We start from the raw sequence: 27016 nt of genomic DNA, 5'->3' as shown, positions 1-27016 counted from the left end.
GGGAAAGCTTGCGCTGCCTCTGTCTCTGGTGGGAGGAAGCAGGCACCAGTCACTGTCTGTTCTGCACGAGGGGAAGCATGCACTGCCCATGCCGAACCGAATCCTGCATTCAAGGTGGAGAGGAAAGGAGTCACCTTAGTGATGGAGAAATAAAGAAAACAGGACTGGAGAATGAGACTAAAGAAGAGTGAAAGAGATGGTAAAATAGAGGAGTGGGCCAGGATGAAATCAGGAAAGAAATAGGTGAAATGTGCGGTGAAAGGCAGAAAGAAGAAAGAAAACTACAACGTACGGATGAGAAAACAAGAGATGGAATGGAGAAAGATGTAACAGGAAGAGCGAAAGAAAGGATAGGAATAAAGAAATGCAATATGGGGAGATGGTTGTAAGGAAGGTAAAAGCTAGGGACGGTGACATACGTGGTTAAAAAAAATATGTAGCAAAGAGATCGAACAAAGAAACTGGAAGGAGGATTTGGTGGGTTGAAGGGAAAGAGAAGGTAACAGAAAACTATGACAATGGGTGGAAAAATAGCGAGAGCGGGAGACCAAGTGAGCGCAGGCGTCAGAGAGAGAGGGCTGGAGCTATTCAAAAAATGAAGGTGTCGATCTGATAGAAGAAGCTGGAAGATGCATGTGAGAATGAGACGTAGAGGACAGAAATCCAAAGCTACAGTTGTCACTAAAGAGGAAAGGAAGAGGTGAAGAAAATCAAAGTGAGAGGTGCCGTTCCTTGATGCCATCCCAGTAGATGAAAGGCCACTGCATCACGTGCGTTGAATTCTCGTATTGTGGCTTCGTGCTGGTCCTTGGAGCTGGTTTCTGCACTTTACTACTGCTCCCCAACCCCATTTCATCCAGATGGGTGTCTGCCGCCTATTCTCTGCAAGATCCCGCGGCACGGGCCAGGAGCTGCATCCGAAAGTCCTCTTGTGCCTGGACAGTCTCAGTGGGGAGTCGAATGAGCCCTCCTGGTTTCAGCCCAAACAGGTCAAGGACAGATGCAAGAAGTGATTGGTAAACTATGGTGTACTTGCCTTGCAGTATGTAAGGTGTTGCAAGTAATTGAGCTACAAATGTACTGGCCTTGTACTGCTTTTGGTACATACTGTATTTGCCAAACTGGTTGTTGTCTGATAGTTAGTTTCTATTTCAGTAACTGAAATCCAACCATCTGAGCCTAAACATCCATAACTTCAATTAATACCTGAATGAGTGAGCTTTCGTTATCAGGGCTCTAACCAGGTGCCAGGGGGACCTCGTAGACAATGAGATCCAGGGTCCCCTCTAATTCAGGGGATAGTTCCAGCCCAGGGAAGAAAGACTAACGCCAGCACATTGGGTGGCAAGGGAGAACAGCCCTTGGAATCTGTGACTTTTGGAAGATATTGTTCAACAATCAAGATACAAATATTGACACAGTTAGATCAGAGTCCGAGATCTCCAAGAGTCCCGTATCTCCTATCCTCAGTCGACCTGGAGCTTTACAGGCTCCCAGTGAGCCAGAAATGGCTGCGCCTGATAGAAACCTTCTGCGAGTTCATTTACTCTTTAGTTGAAGTATAATGAAAAGTTATTAGATTGCCATCCTGTCGGGCCCAAGAAATGACAACCACCAGGAATAGAGAAGAGAGGACTGAGTAAAAGCTGATCAGTCCAACATGTACATAATTACTAACCAACCATACTGGATTCACCCAGAAACGAGACATAAGCTAGCCAAGGAGAGGTGCATAAGTTGATTTCTGACCTCATTCAAACTGAGATGCACCGACTGATCCCTTGGCAGCGGAGAACACAGACACACTGATGCTGTTCACAAAGATGCCAAACTCCTCATTGTCAAGTAAATTAAAATTACGTTCAAAGGGGTGGATGGAAAATGAAGTACTGTAATTCCACTACCAGCTCACAAGATGACCCCTTTCTGATCATGAGTGCCAGGCACAATATCCCCACAGGCAAATACCAGCGTGCGTGGGGGCGCATTAGAACAGACCTTGCATGCGCTGACTCGAACTTCGACCCAGAGCTAGACTAGTAGTGAAAAATATAATGGACCTAAAACAGGAAACGCCAAGGGTGTGAGATTTAATTTTGCCAATGCTAGTTACTGAAGTGGTGATGAGCGTTATAAAGACAGTTTCATTTTAACCTCTTGTTGAATGGCTTTCATTTGTGTCTACACATTCCTCACAAGGTAGCCGCGCGCACACATACACACTCTCACACACTTTAACGCGTGCGCTCTCTCTCGCTCAGCCTGTCAACCTAAATTGTGTACATTAATGCAACAGAAAGCGGTGTTTTTATATATCCCTTTCTCACTCTGACTGCAGGGTATGTTGATATCTAACTCACTGAATACATCACTGAAAATACCTGTTGACATTAGTGGTGGTAGACTGATGTAGCTAGGTACCTGTTCACAGGGAGGGTAGAGTTGGGTGGCAGAGGGAGTGCACGAGGACCCCCCCCCCACTCAGCATAACTTGCATGGTTGCTCTCTAAGGTTTTGTCCCTCCACTGAGTTTTGAACTAGTCAAGTGAAACTTGCACCCTGCTGCTCTTTTCACTGCACGTGTAGAATGCGCAACCATAAGTAAAATGTGGAGCCCTATCTATAATGGGCAGCCATTGTCAAGAACAACAGTTCTTGCATCATCACAGGCAGTCTTTTCTATTTTATCGTACCTTGCACAGTCCCAAAGGTATTAAACAACAGGGCTTTAAGTGGGCCGGGTCCTGCTGGTGCTCAGCAGGTGCTGAAACAGGTCCCTATCGGGCTATGCTTTTTTTTTCTCTCAACCTCAGGATGAAAAAAAACTTAACTCAGCAGCAGTACCACCCTCTGCTGCCTTTGATGTAACCTCTAAGAGACCCTTTTTTAGTTATTTCACAGGCTCAACATTTCATAGCTGGAGCATTTTGTATATGTTATACAAATAAGCCATTGTTGTTACTTATTTATCTTATGTAACAGGACAAAGCCCATAGCCCTGGCATGTTGTAGGGGTAATGTTACTTGTTGTATGATCCGTCTTGATGCAAAGACGGAAAGAAGCAGGAAAAATAGCGGGCAGGCGGCCCACTATGCTAAGCATAGATTTTTAGCTTGTTTCACGCCACGCCCTTCATTACATATACCACGCCCCTTTGAGACACCCCCAATGTTTTAATCCCACTCAAAGCCCAGTCTAACAACACTGCACACTAAACGTGCTCTCCTGACCTACAGATTAAAGTAGATCTGAATTGTAATGTCCATGGGGTTCATTCTGCCATTTACATTTGGCACAAAGAAACAGCTTTGGCAAAACGAGGGTCAGTTGAGAAATAAGTCGTGTATCAGAGACAGCGCGTTCCTCTGTGGGGAGAGTGGGCTTTGTATCTCTAGGTGAAGGGAGAGCTGAGTGTTGCATAGTTCAGCCTGCTGGCGGACTTGTAGGGAATTCCTGCCATTAGCCTGGATGACATCATCCAGTGGAAAGAGGCCCTCTCCTCTGTGCCAAAGTAATTAACTGCAACGGGACTCCCAAATTCTGCGGGACATCCACTTGGCAGCTCCTGAGCACTAGTGGGTTCCCACTGGCTTCAGTCCGGACTGAGAGAGGGCCAGGGAGCTGGAAAGTGCTATGCTTTCACTTAAGAAACAGTAAGGGACTGTAGTAAAAAGCATCAGCCTACTGCCCCTTTGCGTGCATTGTAAGAGTGGCGCTTATTGACTTCCGGTTGACGTAAGCTTTGCAGGCCGGGCTCGCGTGAGCTGCGCGCCGCAGCTCTTGGGAGGCGTGGTCTCAGAGACCATGTCTGTTCTTGAAAGGAAATGTGGCTAGAGGTGGAGAGCCACTGGAAGCTCTAGTCAGATGTCTCCATGGGGAACGAGTTTCAAATTCAGGCCAATGCTATGTGTAAATCCATACTCCCTCCCCCGTCATAAAAAAAAACGTGTAAAGTAATCCTTTCTGTTTGTTGAGCAGCGGCCGAATTTCAGTGGGAAAGGTTCGCCATATGTGACACTGCTCAAGATAAAATGTCATTCTGCCTGTCACCCACACTTTAGTCTCCTCTTCCAATAATTAAAGACAACGCATTAACCTTTGATGTCAGACAGAGATACCATCAATGGCTAAATTGTCCAGCTTGAAACTGAAACTGGAACATCTGGGATCAATCCTGGCTTACCTACTTGACCGAATTGTGTGATCCTAGGCGAATACTTAGAGCGTCTTTTTTGTTCGTTATCATATATCAGAGCACTTCCAGATTAGGGGATGTGCACTTCACAAAAATCTCAGTTGTGTTTGATTTAATAAACTATAAACTATTTACTAAACTATAATGTTGCTTTGTGAATAATCAGAATCTGAACCAACTATAGGGTACAGTGACACCTGACTTGCCTCTTAGTTTACTCATTATCATCATGGTGGGGGCAGGAATGTTTCTCAGCTTCTAGTTAAAAACTATTACTTTTAATAAACACTAATGACTGGATAGATACAGTCTGATGCACTGAGGTCAAACGCTTTTGTGTGTTAAAGAAATATTTTTTTTTAATTATGAAGACCCCTTGCCATATTCAAATTTGTTCTTTGTTTCAATGATTAGCATGCCAAATGTTTTCAGGGATTTTCTCCAGTAGTGTAACATTAGCCCCACACTCCCTGCAGTGCGGTGGAGCCCGAGCTCTTGGGGGCCCCCTCAGCCAAGTACCCAGGCCTGAGAGCTCCTGATGGAGTCCGGGCGGGGGGCCCTCCATGTACTTTGCAGGGGGGGGCGTCAAAGTTCATTGCAGCGCTGCTCGTCTCATGCACAGGCTCTTGAAGCCAGAGCCAACCCCTGACTTGGCTTTGCTCTCATTCTTATTTTTTTGGCTCTGCCACCTCTAAATATGTCACCGAAGGTGCGGTCTCCTCGCTGCTCTTCAGCGTCTGTGTGCTGTACTTGTACTAACATTTAAAACAAGAAACAATGAGCAGCAGCTTTTCTAATGTAACCAGTAGGATGAGAAACTGGAAACAGCTTGTATAGGAGGGCATGGGGAGACCAGACAGTATAATCACAGGATAATGAAGGATTTTCAAAATTTGAGATAATGTATTTGCATATTGGGTAAGAGAGTGCCAAACTATTGGTACTGTTGCTACTGCGAAATGTGGGGCAGCAATTTTTAATATTTTACTTCCAAGCGCCAAAGATGAAAGCTGTAATGATAATGACCATTTGTGTAACACATACCTCAAGGTGAGCCAGGTATAGGCTCAAGAGTTCATATTACATCAGTGGTACTTTACGTATATCACAGAGACAGGATGTACAGCCGAAGTGCAACCTCCTCTTGTTGCCTACATTCAGAGCTTTGTCAACCTACCACCTCCAATATTCTTTACTGTTACTAGAGGCTTGCAGTTACTTCAGCAAAATGCATTTACACCCACATTTTCTTAATACTTTTCATCTAACAGATTACTGTGCTGCTGTTAGTATAGTATATTCAAAGTACTCTAGCATAATAGTAAAGAATTGGCAAAAGTGAAACCGGTAGCTCCTTCTCCAGGGATGTACACTCGAGCCATTGCTGTCATTACTGCTGTTGTGTGTAACTGTTTGGGACAGTTAGAGGAATGCACTTCCTTTCTTTTTAGGGTTTGCCTACAGCACACATGCACTGTCAGCAGTTTAAAAACGGGCTTAAAGCTTACCGATACTTACTGTTACTTGCCATTGGTTGGCTCCCAAGTTGTTCTAATTTCCTTGCTTCTCCTTGGTTAGGGCCTCCTCCTGCTTTTTCTATTTTTAACTGAGAACTGCGTAAGAGTGCATGTATTTGCAGGCCCTCTCTATCCCCTCTTCCTTCCTCGTTGTTTTCCCTGTCCCTCCCACCCCCTCTCACTTTGTTTTGCCTGTGTAGTTTTTTTCAGTTTTTTTTTTTTAAATATAATGCAAACTCAACCCAAATATATTGGAGCCCTGCATTGTTCTGTTTAACCCCCTCACTTTGCTGTCATAGTATCCTACCCTCCTCAATCTTGTTTTTAAAAAAATATTATTTTAAGAAGATTTATATAGCGCACACTGGACCCAAAGATATTGGAGCACTTTGCACGAGCAACATTTACTTCACACAGGACGCAGTCATTTTCATTTTTAGGCACAGTGAGTTTAAGTGATTTGCCCTGAATCTCAGGAAGTTGATTAAATGCCGAGGCCCGAACCTGGTTGTCCAGTTCTGCAGGCAGCATTTATGTCCCTAACACCACATCCACTTGAAAAAAAACATTAACAAAGCCAAATAGCTTGTGCAGAGCTATTTGGCTTCTTTAATGTTTTTTTAAAGATGTTGCATGGCAGCGTTGGCTGCTGTGCAACATCACTTATAGTAAACAAAAAAAAAACATTATGACACGGTCAGCGCTGGCCACACCATTTTTATTTACTTTCAGCCATGTTGTATATCTGCTCCCGCTACTGTGATACATCTTTACAAAAATATTTACAACACCAATAAGTCTCGCATAGGCAAAATCAATTGGTTTTGCCAATGCTTGTTTAGTACTAGTAGAGTTAAAAGCAGTATTTTTAAAGGTGCTAAAGGACCGGTATTGAACCGTTATCTCTAACCAAGTACCGTCTTGTGTGCACTATTTTTTTCGAGACCCTTGGACTTCCTCTTTGATGTAAAAGCTGCACTCTGGCCCCTGGTAAATCCAACCTGGTCAAAGAAAGTCTAACTAGAATGCAAGATATGTAGCAGATTTCATGTATCTGGGCCACGATACCAAGATTAAAAATACCAAAATAATTTACTCAAGTAACTCTAGCATCCAAAGCATTAAATGTTAAGTTCCCACTGTTTCCCGGGCCTAATCTGACCCCATTCAGGCAATAGGTATACAACTCGGGCAATGTGTACCCACAACAAGATCACTGTTTTGGGAGTGCAGTTTCCAAGTGCTTCTCTGTTGGTTGCTTGTTTCACCTGCCTCGTTCTTTAGCAGGAAAGTGTGATTGACGAAACACACATTTCCTGCACCTACATTGAAACCCATTCTACCATAAGGACCACATTCCAACTTCTCAAAAGTCAAAGCTTTGCTTGGTTGTGGGATTGGCAACCAAAGGCACAACAAAAATAATATTCAGGCGATGTTACTACTGAAATAGCAGAACCAGAAGCACTGACTCACCAAACACCTTCCCTGATCCAGATTAAAACAGCATTCTGGTTATAAGGACATTAGCAAGATTTAGGACCAATCTCTCCCATCATGATGAAATCTAATAAAGTCGTTCCTGCACCTAAAAGGAGATTATCTGTGAGAGCTTGTGCAGATATGTATATATGTCATTCTATGCGAAAGTGCTTCATCCTATGGTATGTTAAGCCAGTTTATTGTAAATTATAGTTGACTCCACAGAGTCATTTTCACTCGGTGAGGCAGAATATTTCTCTTTGTCCACACGCTGCTAATATTGTATTCTGCATTGGTTTTTGAAGGGCTTTTGATATAAATGATGTTTGCACGGACCTTGCACACTTCCTGTTAAAGTGACTGCATACCGCGCGTGTCACGTTTGTGACCACAACAGTTTCCAACCACTGACTGGAGAGTCTGTGGACTGATCGTAGATGTGTTCGTGAAAATGAGTGAGGTCATTGCCTTGCAAAGACAGATGTTTGTATTTTGAAATGAGAATGTGGCATTTGAAATGAAAGATAAATGCTGGTTGCAGTAATGTTGTTTTAAAAAGAATTCCAGCTTTGCAAGAGTGTGATGTTCTCTGCACTAACATGAACAAAAAAAATACTGAGTATTGACATACCAAAGGTCCATTAACACATTTAAATGAAACCGTGTTTATATTTGTGTTATGGTGTTTCATAATCCCCCAGCAGTGTAATTTGTAGATAAAAAAAAAGCCAAGTGAATATTGTCAATCCTTCAAACAAAAAATTGAAATAAGGGTATTACAAGAAACGTGAGCTGCAGGTCTTGACGGTGATCCAAGTCTGGTTTGCTTCTGAGAAGACAAGTAGGCAAAGTTAATTAAAATAATATTTGAGTACACTTAATTCATAATGTATTGGCTCGTCTTTCATAAACGTGAGTTCAAAAGAGCTGTCAGAAGGTGGTGCAGACAGGTATGGGAATCCGAGTCTTGTCAGCATGGGAAGGTACATTTTCCTATTTATAATGGTGAATGTGCAAAGTTGAACATCAGAAGGTGATCAGGTTTGTTTATTTTACACTTGACACTGCATTTCCCAACTCTCGTTTTCTAATGAATTTCACAACACTAATGCTATTTTCACACATTGTTTTCACGTGTTAAGCAATCTCGTTGCAAATGTAGGTGAATTTGAAAACTGAGATCCCTTAACTTTCGATGAATTAAAAATAATTTATATCCAGGAAAGCTTTTCAGTAAAAGATTAGCTGTTCAAAGAATTATGATATAATTCTCTTGCAGTTTAATGAGTAGATGTGTGTCACCAAGCAATTGCCAACAAATGGCGATGCATAGAATCCAATCTGACCTTCCACACCCATCGTGAGCCTGGAGCACACCTAGAAAGGAGTTACAAATCAAAGGCCTTTCTGGATTAGATCACTGTGGAAGAACTGTGATCAAGGCATCTCAAAACATTCTGTCCTGTCAGCAGCGTTGGTACCTTCCAGGGAATCTTGGAATTGGAGGTTCTGTGGAAGGCAGTTGAGGCATTGGTGGGAGAAGCGTGATTGAGCTGGTGGTTGTTTACCTGCCTCCTATTGCAGCGGCTAGGAATAAATTGTTTTTCCATGAATTCAGCATACTGGCTCCTTTTCAGTGGCAATGAGCGGGAGACATACCTGAAATCTCCTCTGCAGTCCCAAATCCGTGCGGCACCAAAGATATCTTGATTCGACCGTTGGCCTTCTGCATGCTCTGTGCATGCCCAGCCTTATGGGTGTGTTTTCGGATGTTTGCTGTCTACTGTGAGCACAGGTCCGGGGCATGCATGGGTTATTTCCTGTTCCTGTTCAAGACCAGTTTTTGCATTGTGAGGGAATCAATGTGCATGAGTGACAGTGTGCGTCACAAATGCAATTTTTTAGGCTGACGGAGTTCATGCCATGAGTGCAGTTTACACTGAGCTGCCACTTTGGAGTCAGGCTGAGATTGGGACATGAATGGAATTTTCACACAGCTGTTGTTGTGGAGTTATGCAGTAAGTGGTGCAAAATAAACTAATACAATTGCTACCATTAAGTTGACAATTTTAGGTTGAAATATATGTCTCTTGGAGACCATTGAGCAAGGAAGTAAATTGTGTTGTCACAACTCATTCCTGGTATGTAGTGTGCAAAGAACACTCAGTCTGAATAAGTCATTCTGTTTCTCGGTGTAGTCAATTCACGTCAGGCTTATAAGATCTTTGTTTCATTCAAGTAGCCTGGAGGATGTTTCTCCTCTGCCACCATTTTTGGCAATATCTTACAAACCACCCTTGCAGTGGGCACTATAGAAGGAATTATTTGAAGTATATCTAGATGTTGTGGATGGTGATACATTCACAAATAAAAAAAATAAGGCCCTTTTAATACACAATTTGGGTCTGGAGGGCAGAGAAGTTTTAAAAATTTTACTTTTAGGGGAGAATACAAGGTCATCTAAATTAAGCTGGCGAACAAGGTCCAATAAATGTAATTGACGAATACGCAACTAGAATTCAAGCCATAGACACACGCTTTTCGCCAAGATGGGATGTTGTATTAGAAAGGCACAATTTCCTGCAAAGATCACAGATGCAGAGAACAATCTGTGGATGACTTTGTGTCAGCACTCAAAACTTTGGCACTCGCATGTGATAATCCTGAAATGCTTGTTGAATTTTTTTTTTTTCTTCTTTCACCATTGTGGGTTCAGAGGTGTTTAAAAAAGTATGGTATGGTTTCCAGAATTGAGATCTTCAAATGTAAAACTATTTACTTATGGAAGAACCAAGATTGAAGTTGAAGGGGAATTTGGTAATCTAGAGTTTGAGAATGAAATCTGTTGTTTATGTGACTATGGGTCTGATTTAAAGTTTGGCAGAAGGGGTTAAGGCGTTACAGATATGATGGATATACCATCCACCGTATTATGATTCCATTACAGCCTATGGACATCGTAATAAGGCAAATGGAATATCCCTTCCACCAAACTCTAAATCAGACCCTAAGGTTGGATCAAATTTATAAAGTTGGAATGATCAAGGTGAATTAGATATAATTCTAGATCCAAACCATCCGGTTCAAGTTATATCTAAAACCAAGCTATTAACTGGGAGATGTGAGTGTTGCATGAATGTTAGATCAGACATGCACTAGATTCAAGACTTTCCTGAAGTATTTAGTGATAAATTGGGTAAGTTAAGTGGTTTTCAGCACCAGATTATGTTGAAATCCAATGCTACACATGTGTTCCACACGGTTTGCAAAAGTATCATTGTGTTTAAGAGGGAATTAACCTGTTTGTGTGAGCTTGACATAATTGAGCAAATTGAAAGCTCGGACTGGTTGACACCAATTGTACTAGCACGCAAACCTTACCACAGTTTAAGGTTATGTGTGGATTTATGTGATTTAAATCGCAACATCTGGTTTGATCGCAAACCTCTTCTCAACATTGAGAGGTTATGTACATTAAAAGGTGGTAAGATTTTTACTACTAATGAAAGTGCTCATCATATCAGCAAATAGATGTAACTGAGGATTCAAAGCACCTCCCATCATCCATTAGTTCGGTGGGGGTCTTTTATTACAATCGGATGCCTTTTGGCCTGGGATTGGCCTTCTCAGTTTTCCAATAGCTCACAAGAATTATGTTTCAAGGTCAAGTAGTAGTTTTATATTTACAAGATGACTGTTGCAATTAGGTCCCACTCATTCAGTATGCCGGGATGTTTTGTTTTATTGGATGACCTGATTTTTGACTTTTTACTGTGGGTAAATCTCAATAAATTTGTCTTACACACAGTAATCATATGGCAAATTGACTTTGCATGTTTACCGCCAGTGCCCATCAATTAAGATGAAGCTGCTGCAATATATCAAGGATCGGGGGCACATGGCTGGTTACACGTGAACACATACACATGCATGTGCACATATGTGCAGGCAGCGTGTGGGAGGCTACTTTCATGTGCAGCTCAGTAACTACGCACAGGTAGAGTGGCGCAGGGTGGACTTTGCAGGATTAGATATTGACCTGAGGTAGGCCTTATAATGTTATTGTACACTAATAGGGAAAGTTAGTTTGATTTACTGTTTTGGCTGTAGTGTTGATATTGGACTAGTTAATAATGATGTGCACGACAACAAGACATTCTTATACACAAGCAATACATTTTCATTCACAAAGTCGCATCACTCCTGTTAGATTCCCCTGTTGTGAACTCTCCATCAACCACACGTAGGTATGGGGTCAGGCAGACTCTGGGACCCAAGCCTGAAGGTTAATGACTGACAGGTCACAGATGGGGTAACACCTAGCTGACAGCCAAATGCACAAACATGAAAACTTAGAACAGATTCCACAGATATGCTGCAACACTGCAATGGTCCCCAGAGATTGGTCCCAATAAAGCACACCTAGCCGGAGGGATGCATGCATTCCCAAAATGCCATAAAATCAGAGACCACACATAAGTAGGCACACTTAGTCAATCAGGACATAGCACATGCAGTGACCATGCACCCTTCAGGCCTTACATCAGGACACCTTCTCGCTGGCCCTCATTGTGTCCATGCCAGGTCAAGGCCCACCTTCTTTCCCTAACTAGAATTGTATCTGTGACTCTGTGACAAATGTTTGCATTTTATGACTTTATTACACCCATAGGAATGTATATAATCACATCAATTCAATGCACTATGAGAGACAGTCCTCAGACTATGTTTCTGTAATTGCTCTCCTAGCCGTAATGTTTAATTAAACAAACCATTTCCTGTTTTGCCAGATGCCTCTGGTCTTCAGTTTTTTAAAGTAAATTCTGCTTCGAGCAACATTAGTGACACTTTGTTATACACAAAGGGAGAAAACTACCTTAGAGTGCAGTCGTTTGCTTCCCTTTGGCCTACAGAGATTATTGACATATCAAATTGGGGTGCAATCTATGCTGGGAAATCTGTAAATTCCTCAATGGTATCTCTACAACTTATGGGTCATCCAGAATTATCATATTTCTCTGACTCCTCTCATGATCAGAGCCTAAGTGTTTTGTTACCCAGCTGTGCCCAGTTAATTACATTTCTCTCCAGCAGCAGGAATAAAGGTCTCCCCAATTAATAGTACTTCACCCAGCTCCTGAGGAGTAAAGGGGTGGGGCGGAATCATCTGCATCCATCAATCAACTGTCATACTGTAGCAGGGATGGGCCTGCCCATGTCCACCAAACAAAGGAGATAGCCCAGACCTCTAGAGCCAACCCAGGAGTGGGGGGCTCTCTTTGAACTTTTGGTGTCCAAAAGTGATGTCAGCAAGGGGCAGAACTGAGGACACAGGAACAGATGTGGCCAGGGACTCCTGGATGATACCATTTTGAACTGTCCGAGCATGCTGTGCAAGAGGCTTAGGACAGTGCTTGAGAGGTGACGTGGCATCCTAGGATTGGCCAGTGGTGCTTGACTTCTGGAACATTCCTCTCCCCTTTAAAAACTTGCACAAGGGGGAGAACTATTTCCTGCCTGGTGATTTCTCTGTGCTTCATAGCTGGACCCTGGGCGCCCATTGAGAACTGGATGGAAGAACTGGATGGAAGAACTCCCTTATGCTCAGAAAGGACTCAGAACTCTGCACAGTTGACCCAAGGACCAATGGGTCTCCTCAAGGGCCAGTGAGGTTGGCCCCTATAGACTGTCTAATGACCATTTGCGGGAAAGTCCTGGACATTTGCACCCAGAAACCAAGACCAGGAGGAAAGTTGGTGCAGGGAGCCAGTAGAATTGGCTCCTTGCGGGCCACACTGCTTTGGAGGTGAGGAGGTTTGCTGCAACTGTCCCGGGTGGCTGGAGCTCACCTCCTGCAGTAAAATGAGCCCAAGATCATCAAAAGCAGTCCACAGGGCTTTAACATGTGGTTTGTTGATCTTGACCCTTTGACCAAGCCAGAAGACATACCTTATGTGTTTGTGTGACCCCTTTAGGGAGTCAATGGTGATTATGTAATGTCATCTATTGTATTTTTCTTCTACCAATGTATATATTTGTGAATTACTGTGAAGTATTTAGTAGTGTGTGTGTGTGTGTGTAAAAAAACAAACAAAAAAAAAAAAGCACTTCTGAAGAAAAAGTAGTGACTGGCAATCGTTTATTGATTGTTATTATTGTGTTCCAGTGAACGCTGATCACTTGCCCAAACCACCTTCCCTAAATAGGCCTTGGACTGCTCTTTCTCAATACCCTGAGAGAGTCAAGAGTTTCAATGGGGTGCTTGGTTCCCAGTTAGGGGAATTGTGGGCCTATTACGTGTGCAGGCCACAAAACTAATAACCCAATTTCCTACAATGGCATACTGGTATTTGGCAAAGACAAGGTTGAGCATGATGAGAGAGTGTATTGAAAGAAAAAGGTTTAACATTATGTGCAAATAAATGCAAGTTTGAAGCCCATTCTTTTGACTATTAAGGCCATCACCTCAGCATTAAAGACATAGAACCGAAGATAAAAAAATTGTCAAAACTATTGAAAACGCACTGTGTCCTACTGATAAGGAGCAGTTGAAATCATGTGTGGATTTAGTGGAATACTATTCTAAATATGTTCTACAACTTGCTCTGAAAACTGCACCTTTAAGAGTTATTGAGTAAAGGATGTGTGTTTTCATGTAGTGAAGTGTCAACAAGCTGCAGAAAGGATTAGGACACACTCAGGATTGCCAAATGGCGATATCGGTTGCAGAAGTTTCACTACTGGATAGAGTATGTTCCAGGATGGAAAAATGTAGTTGCAGATTTTTTTATCCAGGTTGTCATTGAGTGTCAAGGATGAAGTAGTCAGTGATGAGGTTGTTGCGTATACTATAGATAACGTGTCTGTGTTAGCCAATTGTGCAATTCCAGAACAGGAATGGAGGATTGCTTTGGATCAATTTGCTGATTTCCCAGGTCAGAATGGGAATTCGAAAAGGGGTTGCCTGATAGTAAAAATTTGAAAGCAGACTTTTTCCTATATGCAAATGGTATCTGGGTGGACAAATGATAAAGGCTTAGTGTGAAAAATTGATCAGTTGCTGGTGCCAGTCAATTTGAGAAAGATAGTACTTGGGATGGCCAATGAGTGGCATATGGGCATACGTGCAAGAGCATAGAGTTAGAGAGGAATTTTGGTGGTCAGAGATTAATAAAGCAGTGGATAATTTTGTGCATGATGGTCAAATTGTGTTATTTGTGACCACCTCTATAGGAACCATCCCCTGTGGTTCCTACAGAGGTGGATATGTTTTCTTGGTCCAAATTGGGTTTGGACATTTCTGGTCCATTTAAATTTCCAGGAGAAGGTCCCAAGTATATGGTGGTAATTGTTAATTATATGTCTAAATGGCCAGAGTTTGTGAACAATATTGACATGGACCCCATTGTTGACTTTTTGCAAGAGCAGAGAATGGTATCCCACTGAGTTAGTTATGGGTAATGGGACTCAAACGGTTTCAGAGGAGATGAAGGAATTTCTGATTGCGCATGACATACTTGTACGGTTTTGCATCATCCCAGAGGCAATGGTTTGGTGGAACGATTTTAATTGTTCACTGAAAGTTCAAATACAGTTGCCACTGGTCAATAAGTTGAATTGGGAACAGGGCACTAACATTTTAAGCCATGCTGAACAGAAGCCACACTGGTGTACAACGTGGCTAAAACATATTGGCAAAGACAATAGCTCTTTCACACGCGAGACCTATTGGCTTTACCAGTGCTTATTAATTCACAAGTTTACTGCAGTTTTGCGTTCATAATGTCATATAAAAGTTGCAGTATGGCATAGAGAGCCGTCATCATAAGAACTGCTTATATCTACTTTCTCATGTATTCAAATGTTAAAAATATTTTCTACTCAAACTCAAAAATATACAAACGCAAATGGAAATCATTACATGCTCCTTTGTGTGGTAGTTCAGCTTATAACTTTGACAAGTACTGTCAGAAGAAAGGGAACACAGTTTAGCTGAGTCGTAAGTTCATGACCTCCCAACAGTGTTTTCAGGGAATAGTTTACTTCCAAGAAAACAGGTTAGTTCATTCTTCTATTGGAACTTACGAGAATGACTGCAAAAGCCTTGTCAATTTAAAGAACACTAAAACAATAAATAGCAGTTTGGTTACATTAATGGAACCAGTGCCTGGCCCTTGAATCATACAAGGCAAACATATGGAATACAATAAATAACTTTGTTAATAATAATGTTCAAAATGAGGTTGAGCTTCCGAGAACAGCACAAGCCTGCAGGCAGGGATGAGTCTGCTGAGATCTTAAGCATAAAAGCTCCTGAAAGTCGTAAAGAGAAGCCAAGAGAGTTTCCCAGTTTTTTTCGCTAAACCTCTTCAGCTTATGCTATGCTTTATGAGCACGACTTTGTAGTTTGTTGACTTGTTTCCTTTAGTGACACTTTTGCGAGAGTATTTCAGGTCAGGTGCTAAGCATGCTCAATACATTTTAAATTCTATCTATCTACATGTTAAAGACTTCATCCAGGCCTCTGTGTGGGTGTGGCATATGTATTTTAGACGTTATTATTGGCCGCTCGTTGGTCTGGTGAGGCTGGTAGGTTGGTGGAGCTTAGGTGGAAAGCCCAAGTATTACATGTGTGTGCCCTTACTGATTGGCTGAGCTTGGGGAGGACATAGGAGCATAGATGGTTGTGTGCACGTTCAGGTGAATATGAGGGATGAAGCAAAAGATGGTGATTTCAGCACCAATAAAATCTTCTGATTGCAGTGTGCTCTTTATAGAAGAGGGCTGTTATTACTAGGGTTTCTAGTAATAACAGTCCAAGTTTACGCAGCCTGGGATGGTGTTCTGCGACCGAGGAGGCCCAGAAGCCCATTTTAAGGATCCTCTGCCACTATTATCTGCCTTGGAGTCATTCATATGCCAGATCCATGACCTTCCCCAGACACTTGTATGATCTGCATCCTTCTTCACCTATATTCCAGAATGGTGCTCTGCTGATGCCACAGCATAGTAAAAGAATCTTGCTGCTGTCCAAAGGTTAGCTCAGTGCAAATTAGCAACACGGCCCTTCTCCTTTATCTTTCTCTGAGTGCTGTCCTTACTGTCAGACATGGAGACAGGTCACTAGTCGCCAGACACATCTCATCCTTGTGGATTTTTTTGCATGCAGCTGTCCTCATCGCACAGTTAGACTGATATCTCCCTACTAGATTCGATGGGTGTCTCCTTAGGCCAATGTATAGCAATTTTGTGCAGGTCCCGATCCGAGAACCATGGTCTGCAATGGATGGGGCTTTGGTGTGACCATGAACATCCCTGCATTTGTTTACTAAACATTGTGTGGTGGCAAGACTCCTATCTCAAGGAAACTACTAAAAGAAGAATTAGAAAACTACTTTCCACCAGCTGTAGAAACCTGAGGGAAAGTTATGTAAATAACAAAACAATTCCGTTCACGTTGCGTACACGTTTAATTAGGAGCAAGTCCTAGATGTAAAGAATGATAGTTGTGACTTGAAGTTAATGAATCCGTATTCCTTGTGTTTTACTATCTATACAGATTCTTTATAAGAAGCGTACTTAATTAAACTCATACTGCCATCTCTCATTTCCTGTTCATACCCCCCAAAAGAGTAGCCTTCCATGATAGCAACAGACAACAGTCTCATAATTGTATACCCCCTCAAAATGTCAACTTTTAAATATCGTCCTTCCAGAATATTGTGGCCCAAATATCAATTATGTTAATATTGTGGTGGTAAATGCAAAAAACTAAGGTAAAGACAATGACTATGATAATATTTATATTCAAGGTACGTAGATGTTGAGCTAAGGATTGTAAATATATACATGCCTATATATAAATGCCTTCATGATGTTGTTGTAGAAGTTATTTTGTTCACAATCTTTTGACAGGAACATGTTTTGTGACCCAGTATTATGACATATAGGGGGTCATTAGGACTTCAGTGGACAGAAAAGCCTGTCCGCCGAAGTCCCGATGGGGAGGTTGCCGCCAGTGCGGCCTCCCTCTCGTTGGCCCTATTAAGAGTTTCCGGATGGGTCAGCGGGTGCACATTATGGCTCCGACCGCTGGCCCAGCGTGAAATGCACAACAGCAGTGCTGTTGTGCATAGGTTGCACCAGAACCCATGACGGTGTTCACTGTTGCAAAGCAGACAGTAAACATTGTGATGGGGCTGGCCGGGTGAGGGGGGGCTGCACTGCCCATGCCAAGTGCATGGGGCCCCTTGCACCCATCTCAGCCTGCATTTACATGGTGGTGCTACTGCCATGTAACCGCTGGTGGGGAAGGGGGTCGTAACCCCCAGGGCAGGACTACTTTTTATGGAGGAAAACTTGCAATGCTGGTGGTCCGACTGTGGTGCAACCGCCACAGTCGTAATGTGGCGGTCTAACCACCTCCGCGACCCTGGTGTTCTTCAGACTGCCAGGGTCGTAATAAGGCCGATAGTCTTGCATAATCTCTAGGTCTTTACATACCACTTTCACACAAGTGACTTTGGCTTGACTGCTAGCCATCCCTCCTACTCTGCAGACATTGGAATCAGTTCTCTGCCCACTTTTATACTTACCTAAGCTAGCCTTCCCAGGGTACAGAGGGCCTTGTGGTGCTGGAACAGGTTTTAAAGTGGGGGATGCTGATTGGTGCATAATCCCTGTGCTGCCCGGGGAATGATCTAACGTCTCCAAATGAGCTGGTGACTTGCTCAGGTAAACCCGCCTCTGTATCAGTGTTCTTGGCTCTGGATAGGTGTAGTCAGCTGTGAATACAGATCATGTAGGGCAAGTCTAAGGTAGAGACGCTCCACTTGGGATAAAACTCAGGCCCCCTGTCCTCTGGGTAGACTGCAGGCACATGCGGACTGGATAAAGCATGGGAGTCTCAACTGTGGACATCACCCAGGTTTACAGACCAGAGGCTCTGAGCACTTCTTAGCAATCCAACTCATTCAGCTCTGGGTGCGGTGCAGGCTCACGCAGCTCACCGTTGGATCCAGTGATGTGTAGGAACAAAGTATATTGGGGATCTGGACAGATTAAGTAAATTGTTTTTCCCTAAGACAAAGAAGGAACAGGTGAGCAGTTCAGTGGCTTCTAGCAGCAAATGCCTGTCTCTTGTTAAAAAAACGAAAAGAAGTATTCTCGGTCTCAGCGCAGTGCTGAGGGTAGCTGGAAACTGCAGAAAGCAGTTGCCGGTGAGCAATAACTAAGGAGACCATGCCAGTGCCCCATGGCTTACATGGAAGAAAACCAGCTCATGTGCTGATGTAACTCCTCCAGCTACCTGGAAAGCACGAGCTTCAGTGTCCTTTCACCTGTTAACAAGCAATCTGCGTATGAAATCACAAACATTCATTCATTTATTTATCGGAGAATGCCAGGAATAACGTTCCTGGTCCCCCCCCCCCCCAAAAAAAAACTTGAGGCCTACAAAGTCATCTCTCATCTGATGTCGAAATACAAAGCACACATAGATACACGAAATTAACCTCTTACCACATGAAAGCAATTGGGCAAAATCTGTACTCCAGTCCATCCTCTACCATGCACATGTGCCCATGAAGGAGTGGCTGTAAGTGTCCCTGAGTGCACAGTATTATGTCTAATGCCAGGCAGCCTCGGAATGAGAACATAAATCGTGTCTAGCCCAAGAATGACACTAGCTTGACAATCCTTGCCCAGCCTCAAAGTAGCACACAAACCACAGTTAAAGCCCAATACCACAAAGACCCACAATCCATGATCATTGTCCACCCTTGCACTGACATACATATCTGAGTTTCACAGCTCTGACCGCCTCAAACATGAATACTAATTATGAGCAAGGTCTACACAAAGTCTCAGTGAAACACAACTCACAATTATTGTTCAAGCAACTTTACATTGATAAAGAACTCCTGATTAATGTTCAGCTTCACACTGGCATACAATAGATGTTCCACACTCGGTACATTGCACCCTTGTCCAGATCTAGGTGACAGTGCAGGGGTCTGGCACAAGGTCACAAGCTGCTGAGACATGAAGGTCATTGGATGCAGTAGAGGTCTCTGCGTGTGAATGGTATGAAACTCAAGATCATTGTGACCAATGGCCCTCGCAGTATCCCTCTCTTTACCCTATCCCTCAGAACAGAGATCAGCCCCATCACCCCAGATTTACCCTCATTAATTCCAAATGCTGGGGATATGCTATGACTCCTCTTACAGCAGATCATAGGTGTTGGAATAAGATGTGCACAATCCCCCATGATACTTGGAAGGGTCTACCCATTTCTTCAGATGGATTATGGAAGAGAATTTAGCATGGCTTGGGAGGTTTCATTGCAGAATCTATGAGAAGTGATGGAATCCAGTAGTTAAGTTACTGATTTTGGAGACTTGGATTTCAGTTGGAGTTTTATAACTGAACAGACCCATGCAGGACTAGGCAACCATTTATATCCTCACCCTTCTTAAATTTGAAATATGCTAAATCATATAATGCAATACAAATTGTGCTAATATGTGCAATGTGAGCTTGCAAACAACTTGTAGTTTTCCATGTGTTATTATTCCAATTAGGTTTTTCAAGCATGCCATCAGGTCCAGTTTTCTGTAATCTTTACTCTGTCAATGCCCAGCAATGTTTTAGTACTGCATCTCATGGTCCATGTGTTCCTACTACCACAGAAAATCTCCATTAAATACTCGGATGCCCCCATGTAGCTCAATTCCACTGCATTATCTAATGTATCAAACAAAATTACATTTTTAGAAGCTCCGTGGATTACAAAAATTGACCTAGGACAAAGTTTTAGTGGAGAAAACGTTTACTTTAAAATACTTTGCACTGTCCACAAAAGAAAATAATTCCACACCATACACCTGAGGACACAACCCCAGAGTGGTCACCGCAATGTTGATTAACTACATAAGATCCAATAAGCATAGGGGCATCTATCAGAGTAGCTCCCTGTCACCTTCAGAATAGCCTTGAGAACAACCCTGTTCCATTAGGTCGTCTCTTGAATCCCGCTGAGTAACTGGACAAACCTAACCCTCAATATCACTTCAAAAGAGATTTGGCTAATTCAACAATTATCCCTTAATCCATATAACCTGTTGAAAGTCTGCCATGTGTACACGACCCGTCTCCATCTACCTTGACTGTAGGTTCACTTGAGGACGTATCTTTACTACAAAGGTAGTGGAACACAAGAAGCAGCCAGTTCGCAGAACAATTTAGTGGATAAATAAGACACCAATAAATCAGACCTAAGAATGGGGTGTTGTTTTTTGGAGGTATTGTATATTTTCTGTTTTTGATACACAAATACGTATTTTGCAGCATTCAGGGGTTTGCTTTTTCCTGTTTCATACTAACGTCATTCATTCCTGCTTTTCTTATGTCTCGAGAACTGCTACTACAATAATATTATTTTCCCCTGTCATTTCAGGTACCAAACAGAAGAAGTCATGCCAAAAGAATGTGTTCATCATCCTGGGATTTCTATTTATTCTGGCAATAATAACTATCATTACAGTGGCAATAATACAAAATAAACCCCTTGAGAAGAATGTAAAGGTAATTATACGCAAGCCTAAAGAACAACATCTGTGTCATTGTTAAATGTGCCCAAAACAAGAGGTTGGTTGGGTATTGGGATGTGTGTTTAATAATTTGTTACATCCAGGTAGTAGATCAGTACTGAACCACATGTGACAATCTGAAACCAGTAAGTGGTAGTGAGGGTGAAGCTAGGGGACCTGAGACCCTACTAGTAATGTATACATCTCTCATTACATATGAATCAGTAAAGGAGGGAGAAGGAAGTTCTCTTTAAGGTTCACTTAGCTTCCTTTGTCCAAACACTAATAACCAAAAGAAGTGAACCCTCTTACCATATCTTTCCAGACCCTCTGAGATCTTTCTCAACAGATCCTCAACCACACGTATTACACCCTCAATGGTGAACGTTGCCACTGAGAGGTGATTTTGTGGGTAGCGTCATCACGGGGTCACCATTCACTTGAGTGTCCAGTTATCCAAGTGAATGATTACTGAACGATGTCTCAGTGAGAAGGAAAGTGAGAAAATGTGAGTTAAAAGTACCATATATCCTTAATCCCTATTTATTAGTGTCCATAAAAAGGACGCAGGTACGATTAAAGGCAGGTGACATTGTGAGGGTCAACAATGAATCCTATACATTCAAAATTAGGGTCGACATGTTTCTGCCTGACACGGCCACTCATGGTCAATGGCTTTCATCAGGACCTACTGTTAGTTAGATTACCTGCAACTTTCAAGTAATCAATCAATTAGGTTATGATTCATGGTTCAACTAGTGCAGCAACACTGGGAGCACTGAAGGAGTCCTAAGTGGGAGCTGTCTCTCTATCCCACCACAGGAAAGCACCTCTGTTTTGAGAGAAGTGCTGGAAATCTTGAAACGACCAGGTTGTCTCAAATTAGTGGGCACACAAAGATTATACTATCTTGTGCTGTTTGGTGCACTACATGAGATCAAGTGTTTCAATCTTAGTCCAGTTCCCATTGGGTGGATGCCTACCGTGATCCACAACACAATTTTCACAATTACCGTATGGTTGACTGCCATAAAGATGAATACAATGCACTGATATTGGGTATTATCACATCCAACGTAAATAACAGACTTTGACAGAAAGTGTGTATCTTGTGTTGCAGTAACCCATGATGCATCTTTTTTGTGACATGTGTAGAAGGCGGTAACGTTTATTCCAATCCCTTCATCTGGCTCCCTTTATCAGCAGTAACAGTGAAAGCAGTAAGGCTCAACGGATGTAATATGTTTACTGCAAATATCGAATCCAATGATAATCTATAAAATCCACTAATTTGCCACATTGCAAATTAGAGGTCTTTTATCATCACATCTACGAGTATGAATCATCTGTGGTCTCTTTTTGCAACCAATTATTTCCCTTTATTATATTAACATGTAATGTATAAAAAATACAAACATACCATAGGGGAACCACTCCATTAAGAGAGATGCCCTAAGAAGTTCATATCTCCAAATGATTATCACTGAAACTGAGAAGCACCTAGCGTACTCATATGGGTCCAGTCTAGAGCTTGTGTTGGGGCGGAAATGTAACAATTTCACAGTAGTTCCATCTGCTTCTAAGCTTTGTTGGCTATGATGAAAAAGTGCTGATACCGATTTGACTATCCTTCAGCCCGTTACACATACCTTTGACTAAGCATTCATCTGGTTGCATCCTTAGAAACATCAGTTTCACACTGGTGGTCACAAGTCACTACAGTCATGCCTTTCCACATTCCTCCGAATTTAAGCAAGGTACACACTTTCTAGTACAAAAAGAAATAAGCTTTTTCCTTTCAATAGTTTGTTTGATTGCAGAAGCCCCCGCTACGCTTGATTATTTACTACGTTTTATGGTTATGTCCAGTCCCCACTTCCTTTTCGTGGTCACAGAGGATAGCTCCAGAAAAAGCTAGATTCCATAATGCTCAAAATTCTGATGTTGTTATTATTTAGCTGAAAATTCATTCTCTCCAACGAGTGTTACAAATCTCATCTGAAAAGTACTCCCCTTAAATTATTTTACATCTCTTTTGCTGGTTGGTGTCTTTATTCAGTAGCATCTGCAATGTAGAACTGGTCCCCTTTATTGGCCATTCCCAAAACTACATGGATCCACTGAGCGGTGAAGTTCAGTTAATGACGGGGAGCAGCTATCATTGGTACAGCAGGTGCCGTGGCACTGGGTCCTAAAGCTTTGAGGGGCTTTCTGCACCCCAGTCATAGTGCTTTGTGCTACTCAACATGTGAATGCGGTGCAAGTGGTTCCATGCTTGCATTAGGGAACGTTGCACTCTTTCAAAATCAATGCTCAATAATTCCCTTCTGTGCTCATTAGCAATCCCGAAGCAGTGTTCTAGTTGAGGTTTGTCCAGGATTCTACATGTTCTGCGTGGGTGGCCTGTGCTTTATTCACCTTCAAAATGGAACTTATTTGTTTGTCCATTCTTTCCAGTTTGTGTTTCTATCACCCCTTGCGAACCCAATTCCTTGTTACGGTCTGTTCCTTTTCCACAATTTTCTCACCTTAGTTATCAAGCCTGGTTGCTATACTTTCTTGGTGCTCTCAGCACTGGACCACGTCTAGTGATGTGATAATCTTGAAGCCACCCTTCTCTACCCGTTGCCTCTGCTTACTTCCCATGTATGGAAATAGGTTGCCTTTTCCTCTTCATCTGTTTCTTCTGCCGGTTTCAGACATTGATCCCACCATAACTATGCCCCTCATCACCATAACCAGGCATCACATTGATGCTCACTAGACCCATGATACGAGCAGGGCTGGATGTCTCGCCATAACATGCCTGTCTAGTTTGCTTTTTATGGTCACTCTGTAGTCGCCTTCCTGAATTAAGAATGGCGACCAAAAGTGCCCCACTTGACCCATTAGAACTTTTTTCTATGGCCCCTCCTCTAGTAATCCACTCTATAGTCTGCGCTCTGTCTAACAGTGTTCTTTCCTCTCCCAACACACATGAAAACACACATGAGGAGAAAGAAGAGCATGCATGCAGAGCCATGGCTCCTAATAGGCATGGTGTAACATCCTAAGAGATGTCTTCCATACTTTTAAAAATTGTGTGTGCAGAGCCACAGGCCCAGGCGTCCGTGAATTCAGACCACGGGTAGAGGGTCCCAACCTCGGGCGCCAAGCCTCGTTTTCGCAAAGAGCATTAATATCTGCCCCTCTGTGCAGCTTCCTGATTCATCAATTGCATCAAGGAATCCACTCATTGTGCCTGTTACACTAGGTATACATGCAGTCAATGGGGCTATGTGCATCTCCCCTTTTCTGACTAACGTGAAGTCCCTCAGCATGTGGAAGCACAGCTCCAAGAAGGAGATGTGGTTAATCCACTTCCGTTGCTGTTTTTACTGGAGGAAGCTGGCAGCTGCCAGTTAGAGGCCGAGGGCAAGAGGAAGCACCACCCCAACCCCTACTCGGTTTGTTTAATAACTAACCTGTTGTAATCAAGAAAAGATGACTTGCTTTAAAGGACAAATTCTAATTTTTAGAGAAAGGAATTGTTTGTGTAATGCCTCGAATAGTTTTTGTAATAAAGGGGTTTTATTGGGCATTTCCCTGGGGGTTAATGTTTTTGGCACACAAACTCAGGGCTTTTGCAAAATTGCTGTGAGGTGAAATAGGAACCAAAAACCTTCCAGTTCATTTTTTGGCTGGCCTTCCAAACGAACATGACAAAGAGCTTTGCAAGCAATTACGTTTTCATGCAGTAAATTGGGGGAGTACCAAGAATGCAAATACCCTTAAAAACGCTATTTTCGCTACTTATCAAGAACATCGCATCCCGAATACGAGCCGGACGCCACCCTCAGAAGTAGTGAAGGTTGTTCAGGACTTTTTACGAGATACAAGCAAGAAATCAGTACCTAGATTCTGCCTCAGACGGCAGTGACTCCGGCTGTGCCACAAACCGAACGCTAACATAAAGAAGAGAGCTGATGCGGGTAAGCAACCCGCAAAGAATCGATCTGGGCCACATAGGGACTTAATATAGCTATTTGTTTATTTATCCTTGTGAGGTATGGCCAGACTGACGGTTTCTTTTTTGCAGAACACTGGAGTTTTACCCAGAGGAAGAATTATGCTTCTTTATTTTTCTTTGATTCATGCAGTATGTGTTTTATTTTCAAGATTCCGACTCTGCAATGAAACGGATAGAATATCACGCTTTACAAAATGAAATAAATGTCCAGCCACAGTAGAACAGGTGTTCACTATGCTGAATTTGGCACCGCTAGAGAAACATACACAATCCTGCTTTTTTCAGAATTTCTCAAATGTTTTCACAGAAGTGCGCACTTCTCCCCTCTCCCCATCCATGTTGCGCTTACCCCTGTGTCCTTTCCCCTTTGCTTTCTCATCCAAATGCCTTTCCCCCAGTCACTACATGTTCCTTTCTCACCCATTGCTTTTCCTCCCACCCATGTCCTCCTTGTTACTTGCCCACAACCCATGCCCTCATGTTCTCTCGGCCATTCCTACTCATTCCAAACCATGCCCAACTGTGTTTCATCCACCTTCTGCATTGCTTCCCCCACCCCAAGCCCTCTGTGTTGCTCCTGTAGCCTCACTACAAAAAAGTTGCTGTGTTCCTTATATATTTTAATTTACTGATTCAAATCAGTAAGAAACAAGCATTTGCAATGCAACGGGTCGCGCATTATGTCGAGTTCGAGCTATTAGCGTTGTAAACTCCTAACCAAACTTTTCTTGCCACATTAGACGGAAAAGCAAAAAAAATGAGCGTGATCGTGCTGTGTTCGCGCTGCGAAATAATAAGAAAAAGTAGTCCAGAAACCATATGGAAAAAATGGAGCCTCGTATGTCTCAATTAGTTTACTGGTGCTCTCGAGGAGGGCCTAACACTGGAAAAGGCATGACGAATGCATGTCTTTCAAGAATAAAAACAAGCGGATTTTAAAAGACAAGCCCACGGACCATTCAAAGTGACTGACGTAACATAGGCGAGGTTAAAATCCCCCTAAAGAGAGATTAGAAGAGGGATGGAGCGCTTTGCACTCGCCCTTCAAAATATTGCAAATCACTGGCGTCAATAACCCCCTGTGTTTTTTTTTTTTTTTTTTTACTTTGTTTTTTTGGCCATGCTGTCCTGCATGCGGATACTGTACAGCAGGGCTGAAACTCATTGACAAAGTCAAGAGGTCTCAAAGGCAAGACATATTGGCTTTGCTAAGACCTATTGCCTTTGCCAGTACTTGCATATCGCACCAGTATTCCAGTTTGCCACATTTGGTTGCATCAGAGTTCCATGCTGGTCTGTTTATCGTAAATTGTGGTGGTAGTTCTAGTTTTTCGCTCTAACTTATCTGTTATGGTGACTCTGGGCATGGTACTTAATTGGGTATCTTTAGTGCTGTATGGTTAGTTCAACCGGAAATATTACCTTTGGCAGTCTATCAAGAGAAACTGCACTTGGACAGAGTTTGTGTAGAGAGACGTCCCTCTTCTATACGTAACCAGCACATCATTATCCGTGTTGTACGCTCCATATTGGTTGTTTGCATACACAGAAGAGTCAGAGACCGTTACAGATGAAGGTTCCTGTTTACTAGAAGTACAGCTCAGCATCCTGGGCGCTGCTGGCCGAACTTCAAAGGCCTCCACTGTGTTATCATTCGACACATGCTTAAGGGCATTGCATGGTTGTTTAATTTCTCTTGCTAGTAGCCGCTTCGATGAAGTCATAGGAAGTACACCTTGGAGGACAGGGAAACTCTAGTAATTGAAGAACAAACCAGTCTTCCTGGAAAGATTTTTTGTGCAAACAAATTGCAGCTAAAAATAAACTGCGACTACAATCCCCTAGCAATAGCTAAAAGTGTTTTTTGTAAAAATGAGCTCCTCAGGTCTACTGCCTCTACTACTTGTCTTATTCACTTGCATTGTTTGAAGTGTATTTCCTTAGGATCTTTGCCTCTCTACCTCTCCCTGCACTGACACATTAATTCATCCTAGGATAAGCTGTTCCACGCCATCAAAATGCGCCTTGTGGTTTCTATGTAATCTGTTATTCTTGCATTCGCACGTCACTTGTGACTTTAGGTGAAATTACATTTTTATCAAAAGATTATCCCTGTCCATTTCAATCTAGTGCTCATTCAGTCGATCCCGAGGGCATTCATTATATAAAGTTCCGATTAAGTGTCTTCACTTGCTGTGGTAACTTTCGTGCCTAAATAAG

At 42.6% G+C, this 27016-nt stretch overlaps 1 protein-coding gene across 2 annotated transcripts in view; it reads left to right on the top strand.

Moving 5' to 3' along the window:
- The window catches only part of ENTPD1 (ectonucleoside triphosphate diphosphohydrolase 1), a 184780-nt gene that overhangs the window by 91538 nt on the left and 66226 nt on the right, over positions 1-27016 (top strand). For both annotated transcript variants that reach the window (XM_069239690.1, XM_069239689.1), the window contains exon 2: positions 20655-20782. In XM_069239690.1, coding sequence (XP_069095791.1) covers positions 20655-20782 — 128 coding nt within the window. The remainder of the gene's footprint in view (positions 1-20654; positions 20783-27016) is intronic.

The sequence above is a fragment of the Pleurodeles waltl genome, chromosome 6, assembly GCF_031143425.1.
Source record: "Pleurodeles waltl isolate 20211129_DDA chromosome 6, aPleWal1.hap1.20221129, whole genome shotgun sequence".
Lineage (NCBI taxonomy): Eukaryota > Metazoa > Chordata > Amphibia > Caudata > Salamandridae > Pleurodeles > Pleurodeles waltl.
Note: the sequence above shows the minus strand (reverse complement) of the source record. Positions and strands in the feature narration are given on the sequence as shown.